At 33.2% G+C, this 13,797-nt stretch overlaps 1 protein-coding gene across 1 annotated transcript; it reads left to right on the forward strand.

Annotated features, from left to right (window-relative positions):
* Positions 1-2,007: 2,007 nt before the first annotated feature.
* On the forward strand, positions 2,008-5,389 carry LOC147486932 (putative polygalacturonase). Its single transcript, XM_086573890.1, has 5 exons — positions 2,008-2,073; positions 2,678-2,765; positions 2,866-3,002; positions 3,192-3,318; positions 5,349-5,389. The coding sequence occupies exons 1-5, from the start codon at positions 2,008-2,010 to the stop codon at positions 5,387-5,389; spliced, it is 459 nt and encodes a 152-aa protein (XP_086430016.1).
* Positions 5,390-13,797: the final 8,408 nt, after the last annotated feature.

The raw sequence follows: 13,797 nt of genomic DNA on the forward strand, positions 1-13,797 counted from the left end.
TGGGTCCATAACCTAGCCTAAAAACTCATGCACAATTTTGTATCATTATATAAAAGAATAAAAACCCTAAACTCTCTCCCTCCCATTAGTTAGAATAATTTAGCTCTCTCTCTCTCTCTCTCTCTCTCTCTCTCTCTCTCTCTCTCTCTCTCTCTCTCTCTCTCTCTCTCTCTCTCTCTCTCTCTCTCTCTCTCTCTCTCTCTCTCTCTCTCTCTTAGTTTAGGTTTAGTTAATTAGTTTAGTTTGTAGGCTCCATTAGAACATTTTAATAAAATCTTTAGTTTATTCAATTCAATTACTTCTTCTTTATATTATATCTTCCTTTCATTATTTTAGTTTAATTAATCCAGTGATATTAGGCTAATCCCCCACCCCCATTAGAGGGAGTGATTATGAAGCCTAATGAGGAATAGATTGCTTAGTAGAATTATTTAATTGTATATGTATTTTAATAAGTTTAGTTTATTGTATGACTTCCAAAATAAGCATATAGTAAATTAAACTAGGGATTGTTATAATTAAGTCGAGAGATTTGGTTGTAATAATCCTACATGCTAATAATAATGACTATAGAGATGTAGGTTGTTGCTAGGGATGATAAAGTTTGAGCCTTTAAGTTGGATCATTGTGTGAAAACATAAAGATGATCTCTTTTTAATGAATAATTCTATTATTGTTTGAAACTAATCATTATGTGGATTGATTACTCTTCTCCATAACTTTCTCTTCCATCAAAACCTTATTTTTATTAGTTTAGTTAATTTAGATTTATTTGAATCCGTAGTATAATCGTAAAATAAAAATCTCTCAATATAATATTACTCTCACCATTGTTTCTTTGTGATTTAGATTAGTTGAATTTCTTTTATGTCTTGGTAGTTTAGGAGTGAACGAATCCGTACTCTTTATTATTACTTCATTATTATTTGAGAGTAGGAATATTGATCTAAGCACTTGTTTAGTTGATTGAATAAACCTAGATAAACAAATTGAAATTAATCAAAAGTACATAAACATAACAATTTAACATTTAACACTTAACAATCTTTTAAGAATATAATTCAAATTCTATTTAACCACGAACAATTCAATTGAATTAATAAACACGCATAAGAATAAAGACGCAACTATCAATCAAAAATATATTTTATTATAAATTATGATATATTGTTTGATGTTCCTTTTTGCAAGGCTTGCATCCAAGTGTTAGAGACCTCAAGAAATCAGTTGCAAAGGAGCTTGCTTCTCTGTAGGAGAAACTCGATTCATTGAACTGCCAAAACTTGGAAGCGGCAGAGAAGCCTAAAGCTATAAACCTAGATGAGAAGTAGGTAGTTTTTTGTGAAACTAAACTCAATAATGGATGCACACCACCAGATCGAACACATGGAACGGGTAAATGAAGCTGAATGTCAAGTTAAAGTTAAAGTTCTACTGAGTCACTTTCTGAAACCAAGGCAAAGAAAGAAAGTCTACCCACATTGACATTGATGAATTCAAAAGAAGAGATGACAGCCGAGGCAGTGGAGAATGCACCTAACATGATTGAAGAACCTGGTTTTGGGCCTGAAAAAAAATATATATGGATGTGACAGCATAGAAATTTGCAAATTTGAAGTAGCAAATTGAACTGAGCTACACAGAGATAATTTCAAACATTTCCACAATGAAAACAACAAAACTCAAAACCCCATTCTAAATAAACCAAAAATAAACAATATTTACCTCAAGAGCAAGCTTGAATCTTCGAAAATTCTTTAACTCTTTAACATCACGACAAAGCTCCCACCTTGAAAGACTCTTCCCCTTTTTATCAACTTGATCCAAAACAAAAGAAGACCCAACATCAGGATTCTCTATTAATGAAATCCTCTTATAAACCCCACTTCATTTTTGTAATGGGTTTCTTTCATATTTTTTGTTGTTTTTTTCTTCATTGTAAATTTTGAGCATCCAACAACTTATTGAATGGTTACTGGACGTGGGTTTTAATGTTGAAGATATTAAATGGTGTCAGAAACGCTTAAGAAGCTTGAGAAAGAGCGATCTCGAGAGATATGGCGAAGAGAAAGGGTGGGTGAGAGAGAGAGAGAGAGAGAGAGAGAGAGAGAGAGAGAGAGAGAGAGAGAGAATTAGATAGAAGCTTTTTTAAGTGACGAAATTCTCTCATCTTTTTTCGTAATCCCCCTAGTGACATGGATAGCCTCGGAGTGTTGGAAAAGAGACTGCTATATATATATATATATATAATAGCACTCCCATTTGTCACATCAGCAAATTTTAAGTACACACTTTACTCACACGAAATCAGGACGAGTGTATTTTTTTACTCAAGCAGAATCCGGATAAAAAGCTGCCTATTTTGACAAAAAAAAAAGAAAGAAATATTACGAGAAAAGAAAAACCCCAAACTCTCTCTCAAACTCAAAAAAGAAAAAAAAAAACATCAAACTCAAAAGACCTTTGCGAATTGATTCCCCACTCTGACTGTAACAGTTCTTATGCTCTAGCAAATCCCCAATTTTCTTCTACTTCAGTCTTAAGGTATGACTTTTCTTTTCCAAGTTCATTGATTGTTTTTGTAACACAACATGCATGAAAAAAATCATGAGTATTTTAGGTTTCATCCTATATGCATTAATCATTTTCCTCACTTCTTTGTTGTTGCATTACACAGGCAATGGAGATGGTTTTCGTTATTCCATTATTTGGATTACTAAGTGTAGGTAGAGCAGAATGTCGTGCAACCATTAATATAAACTCAGGTGAGTACCCAGCAATGAGTTGTCAAAAGCACTATTGACTGAATATGGAGGAGTTGGGGATGGAAAGACCTCAAATACAGAGGCTTTAAAAAAGCAATAGCTGATCTCAGCAAGTTTAGTTCAGATGGTGGGGCTCAACTGATTGTTCCTCCAAGAAAATGGCTTACTGGAAGCTTCAATCTCACCAGCCATTTCACACTTTATCTCCAAAAGGATGTTGTTATTCTTGCGTCTCAGGTGTGATTCATTTTTACAATTTGCAATGTTAATTTAAATGTTATATGGTAATTCATGTATGTATAGATAATACCTATGTTATTTTGGTAGGACTTTAGTTAAAATGAGAAAGAAAAAGAAGAACATATATGCATCTTATCTAACAACAACCCTCCATATTAACATATATTAAATTTGTTTATACTGCAGGATGAAAACGATTTCCCTCTAATACCGGTTTTGCCTTCTTATGGGAGAGGAAGAGATGCTCCTGGTGACAGTTTAAGATACAGTAGCTTCATCCATGGGAACAATCTCACTGATGTTATACTAGCAGGTACCATTTCAAAATACACCATAGGTTATGAACCTAGGTAATACTTGCCTATAACTCCTATGAGAAAATACTTAGCTTCAAAATGCAACAAAACTAATGAGACTGCCACTGTTTCTCAGGTGCTAATGGAACAATAGATGGCCAAGGTACAAACATGGTGGGACAAATACCACCAAGAAAAGTTGAAATACACCCGCCCGACATTGATTGAAATTTTGTACTCTAAACAGATACATATTTCTAATATCACATTGTTGAACTCTCCACAGTTGGTTGTTCATCCAGTTTATAGCAGGTTTGGTTCTCTTTTAATGTTCAGTTTCCTTTCTATCACTTCGTATAGATTTTTCACTTGCCCCGGTACATGGATTTCCTTTCTGAAATATTTGATTGGTTGATAATATGTGTGACAATCCTGACAATGGTTACATCAGAAACGTAGATTGGCATGTCTACAGAATGTTTGTTAGACTATTTTTGGGGTATGAAAGAAAGGCTAAAAAAAAATGAAAAAGTTATTTCTACTTTCTCTAAACCTCTAACAAAAAACCCACAGCTAAAATTGAAAAATCAATCATTCCCACATCTCAAATTTGAACTCTTCTTTAGAATGTTGATCGAAACTCTTACCTAGGAGTGATTTCTATCTCTCAGACTCTCGCTAACACTATGTGCAACACATCTTTTTCTACTCTCCTCTTCCTCAATATCCAATTGGAATCATAAATTCTAGGAAATCTAAGGTGAGTTTGATTGATCTACATATATTGTTTGCTTGGTTGTTGTTTTTCGCATCCAGGTGAGTTACCACTACTCTTTAGTGCTTTTTTGAGTTTTGTAAGTGTTGCATTTGCAAGACATACTATCTTTTCTCATATAGTTAGTTATTTCGCCTGCTACTGTTTTCAATTGAGTAAGATAATATTATTTCAATTATTTTCGATTGGATATCACATAATTTACTTTTTTTTTTGTATAATATATAGGTTCATTTGTCGTAAATTTCATTATTATTTTACTTAATAAATTGAAATGGCCGGGTATCTTAAAGTGTGTGTATTGTAGATTGACGACTGTTATCAATTTTAATTATATAAGGATCATATACACTGACAATGGTGTATTAGCTCAAAGGTGTGCATAAGAAAATTTTCTACTTTCTTTGGTTACAAGTTTTTCTTATTATGATTTTTTGCTGTTGTTAACCTAGCTTGCTATTAATGGTTGGGCTATTAAGACTAAGGAAATGAACCATAACTCTATGAGAAAAAGTCGTTTTAGTTTTGCATTTTTGATGTTTTGTTCACAAAACAAAAAACATCCTCCTGATCATTAATACAAACACAAAATTTGATTCTTAAAAAAAAAAACCCCAACTTTAACTAGGAATACTAAAATCCCAAAAAACCTTCCACTACTATTAACCAAAAAAATAAAACACCCAAAGCCCCCCACGAGTTCTAACTTCTCATTGACACGAAGAAGGAAGCAATCTCATCAACGAACTTTATTTACACATTTTGCAATCCATTGATTCGTAAGTTTCTTTTAGTATTTTTGTTTTAGCACATGTTTTAGTGTATTTTCTTGATTTTTTATTTTTGTGGGGTTTTGAAATCTATTCAAATCAAAACTATAAAGAACATAACTTTTCTTCTTCTTCTGAAAAGAAAAAGGAAACCCCCAATCACAACGAAGAAGAAGGCACCAAAGGCCGTTCTAAACAATTCAATCAAGTAAGCAAGTTTTTCAAAAAAACCATCTTCATACTTTCATAGATTGTTTGGGGTTTTAAAAACCTATCCAATCAAAATTATAAAGAAGTAGCAAAAGGGTTAACCAAAACCCCAAACGGTTATGGAGTCATTATATGCCCTTAAAAGGAATTGCTTCTGGATATATCACTTGGAGCCTCTTCAATCGAAGGACCTCCTACTACCCAATGTTAGCCTCAATCACTTTTTCTTTTTCTTTTTCTTTTTGTTAAATAATTAACCTCTGTTTACCTTTTTGTATGGTTTATGTTACAGAACATTTGAACCCTATAGATGTGAAGATTGGTGAGCTCTGAGAGACATTGGAATCTATTACAATGGAGCAAACGTACCTTAAAGCGCGTGATGCTCGGCATCGTCGTAGTAAGTTTCTCTTACTATTCATTTTGGCATCCACTAGCAATTACTGTTGAATCATTATATTTTCATACATTTTTTTGAGATTCAACAGTAATTGCTACACCTACTGATTCAAGATTGATTCAACAGTAATATCTTCATTATCTTCACAAACCCATTTAATAATATTATTTTAAAATATAAATTAGAAGTCTTTCATCCTTCAAGATTAAGTTGAACTGCTACACACGACAGCGCGCATTTACAGTTTTTGCATACTTATGGCCCATTAATCCTGCTTATTGTCATAATCGTCTATCTATTAGTACTTTCAGACTTTTTAAAGAGAGAGGAGAGTGTGTGAGTTTGGATTATTTGTTCTCTTTAGTAAGTAAGACTATCTATGTCGGACTTTTGGCAATGAATCCCATTTGAAATTCCATCTTTATATTTTTTTAGAGAGATCTGCCATTAGAAGAAAGTCATGATACAATTGGAATTTGTGCTAGCTATAATTAGCACCTCATGGGTGTACAATTCAAACAATAATGTTCTTCAAGAAACATGGTAAAATCATGAGAAAACAAATGAATTAGTGGTTTAGTTTACTCCAAAACTTCATACGAACAATGTGTACGAAAAAGACTTGATATTTTGTTGCATTGGGCTTTCTTGGTTGGTTGGATAGAATAAGCTCGAACCTTAGACATTGTAAGTATTATTCAAGCTTCTGATTTCCCGTTTGGTGGGTGTTTTGAGATTGATTCAATTATTTTGCATCAAGCTTATGTTTTCGTGTCTCGTGGGTGCTTTGGGATTGATCCAATTTTTCCGTCTTGTGAGTGTTTTGCAAAAAGCTTCTAATTTCCCGTCTCGTGGTTCTTTGAAATTGATCCAATTCTTTTTCATCAAACTTCTGATTTCCCGTCTTGTGGGTGTTTTGATATTGATTTAATTCTTTAACATCAAGCTTCTGATTTCACGTTGATTAATCAAGCTCCTAATTTCTCGTTGATTAATCAAGGTGTTCTATAATAGCCAACTGTGTACGTAGATCCTCCCGCAGTGTCTTTGCAAAAAATAGCAATAAAAATTAAATTTACAAATGCTTCTATTAGTTATCAAATGATAATATTGTAGTTATATATGATTTTAACTATTTGGGATCATCGAAAACTTATAAAAATACCTTGAAATGACATGTGATGAGTCATTTCAATAGTCTGATCTGATCCACTAAAACCATCACATAAACAAAAAAAAAAACTTCTAATCACTAACAAAATAAAACTATAGATATTAAGTGGTGAAATCCATATAGTTGTTTTTTTTTACATTTTTTTTTTTTTATTGGTAAGCCTATTTTAAATGAGATCAGTAACTCTTTGATGCTGGCGGGGTTCGAGCCCTAGACCTCTGGTATCATCACCCAAAGGTTTTACCGACTTTGATAGTCATATGAATAAAGAAAACTTAAAAATAGCATGTAAAAGAGCAACTAAGCAAGATAAATATAATAATAAAGTAAATCCAACGAAAAAACATATTAAAAGGAGTCAAGACTCCACAAATTTGCCTTTAATCTCATAACTTTACGTAACCTTCCAAAATACTTGGATTAGAACATACACTGATTAAGAGAATTCAAGTTGACAAATCTTAGACTGCATAAGAGCAAGTGTGTATTTGCTACATTTTTCTTTTTCCCTTTTTTGTAATATTATAACTAAGGTGAATAAGATAAAACATTAATTAACCAATTTATTCTTGCATAAATTAAAATATTATTTGGCATCACACGCTCACACTTACGACAAATTACCGCCGTGTGCAACACATCCTTTAGCTCTTAATTGTAAAATATCGTATAAGTGACGGTTGAGTCGAAACCCAGTGTCAGTGAAATTACTTTGCTAATTATTTCCAAGAAAGGTAGTCTATACCAACCTCGGCTTAAAATAGTAAAAATGATAGAGAATAAAAGTTGTTATAAGTGTAATTGGAATGCTATTGCAAAATGCAGTGTCACTAAAACTTAAAAACTGACAAAATAAAAATGTCTTTTGAAAAAAGTGAACTGATAAGAATAGTGTACCATTTAAATCTATAAAAAAAAATAGAAGATCAAACTCGACTAATAAAACAGGTACCTCACTGAAATGCTATTTGTTTCTACATTGTTCTTTCTTCAAACACTAATCGCGGGTGCAAGTTTGCTCAGTTGTGTACCCCATAAAAAATGAGCAACCCATGGAAAGAAAATTGTACCTGCAATTGGCTATAACATGCTCTGATTGAGCAAGCAATAAGAAGGCCATCATGTTTTATAGTTGTCGCGTCAGGCATGTGAAACTCAGCATTAATTGATGGGTCTTCCTTGGGCAACTTAAGTTTGGTGGTGGCAGTACAAAAAATGAAACCAAGCAAACCAATACTAAAACCATAATATAAGAAAAAACAATCAGAGATTTCATTCCTTGTCTCCCCAACAAAAACTAAGAAAATTAACTTTGTGCTTGATTAAACAAATATGAAATATGTAAGTAATTTATATCTAACCACTCCATAGTTTTTCTATTGCATCAGTCGCTAGTTGCTACACCCTCCTCCAAATCCACCATCATCGCTAAGACTCTTGTTTAAACCCCTGTAGCACAGAGAAAGCAACATCAACAACCCTAAAAACAACACCAATGGAAAGAAAACTTGCACCTACAATATTGTAAAAATATAAGATTTACAGTGGTATTCCCAACTGGTTTTGATTGCTTAAGAAAAAGAATTTTCATGCCAGGAACCCAGAGTTGATTAAATGGTTTATGAACTTGCAATCTAGCCGAAAAGCCGAAAAAATGAGAAAGAACAAAAATCAAAGCAATACGGAATTAATCAGAACAATAAACATAAGATTCATGAGATAACTCAAGAGAGTATATTCTTATTCCAGAGAGTAATTGTGGTGGAAGTTGGCGGGGTTCACAGTTCACCTAAATACGGAAGTATAAATCCTAAGAATAATGGAGGCGGATTAAAGTTAGCAGGAGAAATACTACTAACTATATGAGAAAATATAGCATGTCTTGCAAATGCAACGCTTACAAAACTCAAAAAACAACAAACATGTTGTTCTTCTTCAGAGTAGTCTTAACTCAAAGTTTTAAGCACTAAAGAGTAGTGGCAACTCACCTAGATGCACAAAAAAACCATCAAAGCAAGGAATATATGGAGATTAATCAAACTGGTATGATATGTCTCAAGTTTATCGCAACAAAACCTAGCAATTTAATATTGAAATATGATTTAGCCAAAAAATCTTTAAAAAGATTGACGATGAGAGAAAAACTTGTTTTGATTGCCAAACTCATGTTGGAGATCGAGGAAGACAATAGCAAAAGATGTGCTAGTTGCGTATAGTATTAGTGAGAGATAGAAATAAATTATTCAGTTTTTCAGCCTTGGTTTTTTTTGTTGTGGGTTTAGAGAAAGCAGAAGGAACATCTTTTTTTAACTGTAGGTTTTTATTGGAGACTCGGGGTTTAGCTTTTCTCGTTATATATATATATCCTAAATTGTCGTGAGTAAAAAACTGACGTGAACACCCTGAGAGAGCTCGAAAGGGGACTGCTAATTGCTAAGACAAATCCTCATCACCCCTTCTATGATTTAAGCAGTTCTACCTGTAAGAAATACTTTTGAAATCATTGAGCAGCATAACAACTGGAACCTTTGACATGATCTGACAATCTAGCCCTTTAATAAATTATATAAGGGAGACTCATAATGTTTGTAAGTACCCTCCATTCTACACTACAGAGCACGTGTCCACATGGCAAGACGTCTTACTTTAACTCGTCCAACAACATCAGATCGTACCAACGACCCAGCACCCAGGTCGTCACCAGCAGCAGTTACAGCCATTCATGGAAAGATATCAATTAGCACAATCTTGGAGCTCAATCAACGCCACAATCAAGGAAACATTAATTTTGTAACAGCACATTAATGGCGAATCACCAATATAGCACACAAGGTGGATCTGCAATCCATAACGGTTCAAGCACATATCTATAAATAGAGAGAGATGAACTACGTAAGGCTTTATTCAAGTTTACCCCGAGAAACTTGATACGTAGGCAACTCTTATCTCAAGAAGAGTGCAGCCATTTCCAATCCAACAAATCATCAGGTCATAGTCCCAAAATAACCAACATCTACAATGTTTAAAAACTAATAGGGGTAGTGCCTTTTATTTCATATTAATCACAACTTCGCAATATATATAATTGGATTCATCAATCAGTCTACCTCATTGTCTATGACACCAATTGAGTACACGGGGTGTGTTCTCCACATATAAAACAATGGGTTGTTCTCAACAAATAAAAGGCTAACATGCTCCTAAGGCTACATAATTGAAACAAAATGAAGTAATAATTTAAGTTATACCAAACGTGGACTGGAATTAGGTGAGTCACACAATCTAATGTGCTACAAATAATGGAATACAAAACACTATATCTTGGCTATCATATAGCTATCTTCCTATCCTACACCAAACATGGACCATTGTAAAAGCAGTCAGTAACAACAAATCAAACCAATCGACTTTAGACCCTAAAGCAAGAAAAAAGAAATTGCAGATAGATGGTACTGAACAAAATAAACAAATAAAAGGATCCTTGTAGTCGTGAATTTGATCCTGCATCCTTGCCCATGAACTAACTTTGTATTGTTGTTTCAATAGGGAAAAAAGTGCTAGCATCAAAACGCGTAAAATTATTTTTTACCAAAACAAACAAAAAATACATTGATAAACAAAATTCTTAAAAGGCAAGTCATGCACCATATTTGCATCTTTGCATTTGGAAAGGGCATAACGGACTAAATAATTTCATAAATTCAAGAGCAGTTAACCAACTCGATGTCATGGAAAAGCTCATAAGTAGTTCAATGGCCAAAAGAGAGTCCTATTGGCAGATTCTGATGCTCACTAAGAATCATGGTTTGTGTCTAAATTTGAGATCAAGTGTGTTGAGAGAAACTAGTAGACCGGTGTCTTAATTCATGGGTGGTTGAAAAAACTCACACAGGCTACTGGATATACCAATTAGCATGTTGAACATCCTTTCTTATCTAATAAACCCTAATGATACAGATAAATCAATCAATAAAGCTTATAATGTCAAATTGACAATTTAATCTAATATTTTAACACGGAAAGCTCAATCAAAATAGATGTAGAAAACATGTCATTTATCATAGCAATGGTGCACTTATATTTATCCCAAGCAAAAGAAAATGTTTTAGCTAAACCTAAGCACTCCAAATACTCTTTTGACCTCCAATGCTTTAACAAAACAATCACCACCTTTATAAAACAAATAGCAAAAATGGTTTGTAGCTAACGATTTCCTAATCTAACAGCTACACATTCGGTTAATCATCTAGCTTTGAATGACCTCTTCCAGTTATCGTGTACCAGGAAGGATATTGTCGACTATGATATTCAAGTTCAGATGGTTGAATTTATAATGAGCAAGTACGAGACCTTTTAACAGAAGAAGCATCGACAACAAAATATCCTTTCTTTTTTGTTTTACTCTTCATTCTCTTCACAATACAAATTATGATAGTTCAGCCCTACTATGTTTATTGGAGTCCTTAATGATCGACAAGTTAGAGATACGGAGCTGCACAAGCAATGGTGGTTTGAGCCTTCCTGACGCTAAGATGCACGTTGTAAAATTCTCGACAGATGTTCTAAGTTTAATGAAGCTAGGTGAACTGAACCGCTTTGTGAGCTCAACTATAATGAACATACAAAGCAGTAGATCCCACAGGTATGTACCTTTGGTTGTTTGCTTAGATTCTTGATAGATTATTTTTGAAGATGATAATGATGGACTATCCATTCGTACCTGCAGTATGTTGACTGTGCACGGGAATGGTAAAGATAGTTTTGGAAGCATACTAAGGAGCTGCCTACATCTGGTGGACCTTGCTGGGAGTGAGAGGGTGGATAAGTCTAAAGTTACAAGAGACAGGCATAAGGAAGCACAACATATAAATAAATCGCTCTCATGTTTGGGAGATGTGATCACAGCACTGGCTCAGAAGAACTCTCACATTCCCTACATAAACAACAAACTTACGCAACTCTTACAAGGCTCTTTAGGTTGTAATGTGAAGTCACTACCGAACTAAGAGTCCCAATTAATTATGTTTCATGTTTCCTAATCTATACACTTCGAAACAAATAATAATAAGAGATTTTCCGGTTAATTATTGCTCATCTCCTTATAGCTTCTTTCTTGAACTTCTGATGTTGATTATCCACTCGAGTTCTTCAATTTACAAGTATTGTGTTGATTTCAAAAGTTTTCTTTCTACAAGTCTTCTTTCTGAGTGCATCGAACTAACCTAAAAATATAATTAATGGTAAATCGGAGACTAGATGCAACATGCAAAATTGGAAAACCGGATGCAAATGTATTGAACCAACGTCAAAGAATATTAATGGGAAATCGGAATATTAATTATTGAACAAACCATAAATAATAGTTAACGGAAAATCGGAAATTGGATACAACATTGCATTAAACTAACCTAAAAGAATAATTAACTGTAAATCGAAAACTTGATGGAAATGCATCGAGCTAACCTCAAAGAATAATTAGTGGAAAATCGGAAACTGGATGCAACTGCATTAAACTAACGTCAAAGAAAAGTTAACGAGAAATCAAAAACTAAATAAAAATGCATTGAACTAACTTCAAAAAATAATTAACGGAAAATCGAAAACTAGATGCAACTGCATAAACTAACTTCAAATAAATAATTAACTGGAAATAAAAAAAACTGGATGCAAATGCATCGAACTATCCTCAAAGAATAATTGACGTGAAATTGGAAATTGGATCCAAATGAATTTAACTAACCTCAAAGAATAATTAACAGGAAATTAGAAATTGGATGCAACTGCACTGAACCAAAGAATAAATCATGACATCGGAAACTGGATGCAAATCTAACTAACTAACCTCAAAGAATAATTAATGGGAAATTGAAAACCGGATGCAAATGTATCAACTAACATCAAAGAATAATTAACCGAAAATTAGAAACTTGATGCAAATGCATTGAACAAACATTAAAAAATAATTAGTGGAACGAAAATTGAAAATTGGATGCAAATGTAACGAACTAACCTCAAAGATTAATTAACAGTAAATCGAAACTGGATGCAACACTGCAATGAACTAACCTCATAAAATAATTAATGGGAAATCGAAAACTGGATGTAACACTGCAATGAACTAATCTCAAAGAATAATTAATGGGAAACCAGGAACTAGATACAAGTGCATTAAACTAACCTCAAATAATAATTGACAGACAATCGAAAACTGGATGAAAATGCATTCAACAAACCTCAAAGAATATTTAACCGGAACTCGGAAACTGGTTACAAATACATCAAATAGCCTCAAAGAATAATTAACGGGTAATTGGAAACAACATCAAATTGCATCAAGCTAACCCCAAGGAAAAATTAACATAAAATCAGAAAGTGGATGCAACTGCATCAAACTAACCTTAAATAATAATTAACGGGATATTGAAAATTGGATGCAACACTGCATTGAACTAACCTTAAATAATAATTAACGATAAATCGGAAATTGGATGCAACTGCAAGGAACTAACTTTAAAGAATAATTAACAAGAAATCAGAAACTTGATGCAAATGAATAGAACTAACCTCAAGGAATAATTAATAGCAAATCGAAAACAATATGCCAATGCATGAAACTAATCTCAAAGAATCATTAAGGTGTAATCAAAAACTGGATGCGAATGCGTCAAACTAACGTCAAAGAATAATTAACTGGAAATCGAAAACTAGATGCAAACGCATTGAACTAACCAAAAAAATAATTAATGGGAAATTGGAAAAGTGGATGCAAACGCATTGATCTAATCTCATAAAGTTATTAACGGGCAATCCAAAACTAGATGCAAATCCATGGAACTAACCTCAAAAATAATTAATGGAAATTGGAAAACGGGAAATCAGAAACTGGATGTAACTGCATTGAACTAACCTCAAAGATTAATTAACAGGAAATCGAAAATTGGATACAAATGCAATGAACCAATCTCAAAAAATATTTAACGGAAAATCATAAATTAAATGCTAATGCATTGAACTAACCTCAAATATGTGTAGTGGGAATGTCTCGACAAATATATGTTTGGGAATGACTTGTTATTCAAGTATATTCAATATGAATTTCGCCTCATTGGACATTCTCACAAAACTTTTATCAAACTTCTATTATTAAACAATAACAAAAAGTCGAAG

Source organism: Coptis chinensis, chromosome 7 (assembly GCF_015680905.1).
Source record: "Coptis chinensis isolate HL-2020 chromosome 7, ASM1568090v1, whole genome shotgun sequence".
Lineage (NCBI taxonomy): Eukaryota > Viridiplantae > Streptophyta > Magnoliopsida > Ranunculales > Ranunculaceae > Coptis > Coptis chinensis.

Excerpts from the sequence above, each read along its gene's own strand:
- LOC147486932 (XM_086573890.1), top strand. The coding sequence starts at position 2,008 with ATGGTGTCAGAAACGCTTAAGAAGCTTGAGAAAGAGCGATCTCGAGAG. Across the intron at positions 2,074-2,677 it reads AGATATGGCGAAGAGAAAGG|GCAATGGAGATGGTTTTCGT; the intron begins GTGGGTGAGAGA and ends TGCATTACACAG. Across the intron at positions 3,319-5,348 it reads CACTGATGTTATACTAGCAG|AACATTTGAACCCTATAGAT; the intron begins GTACCATTTCAA and ends TTTATGTTACAG.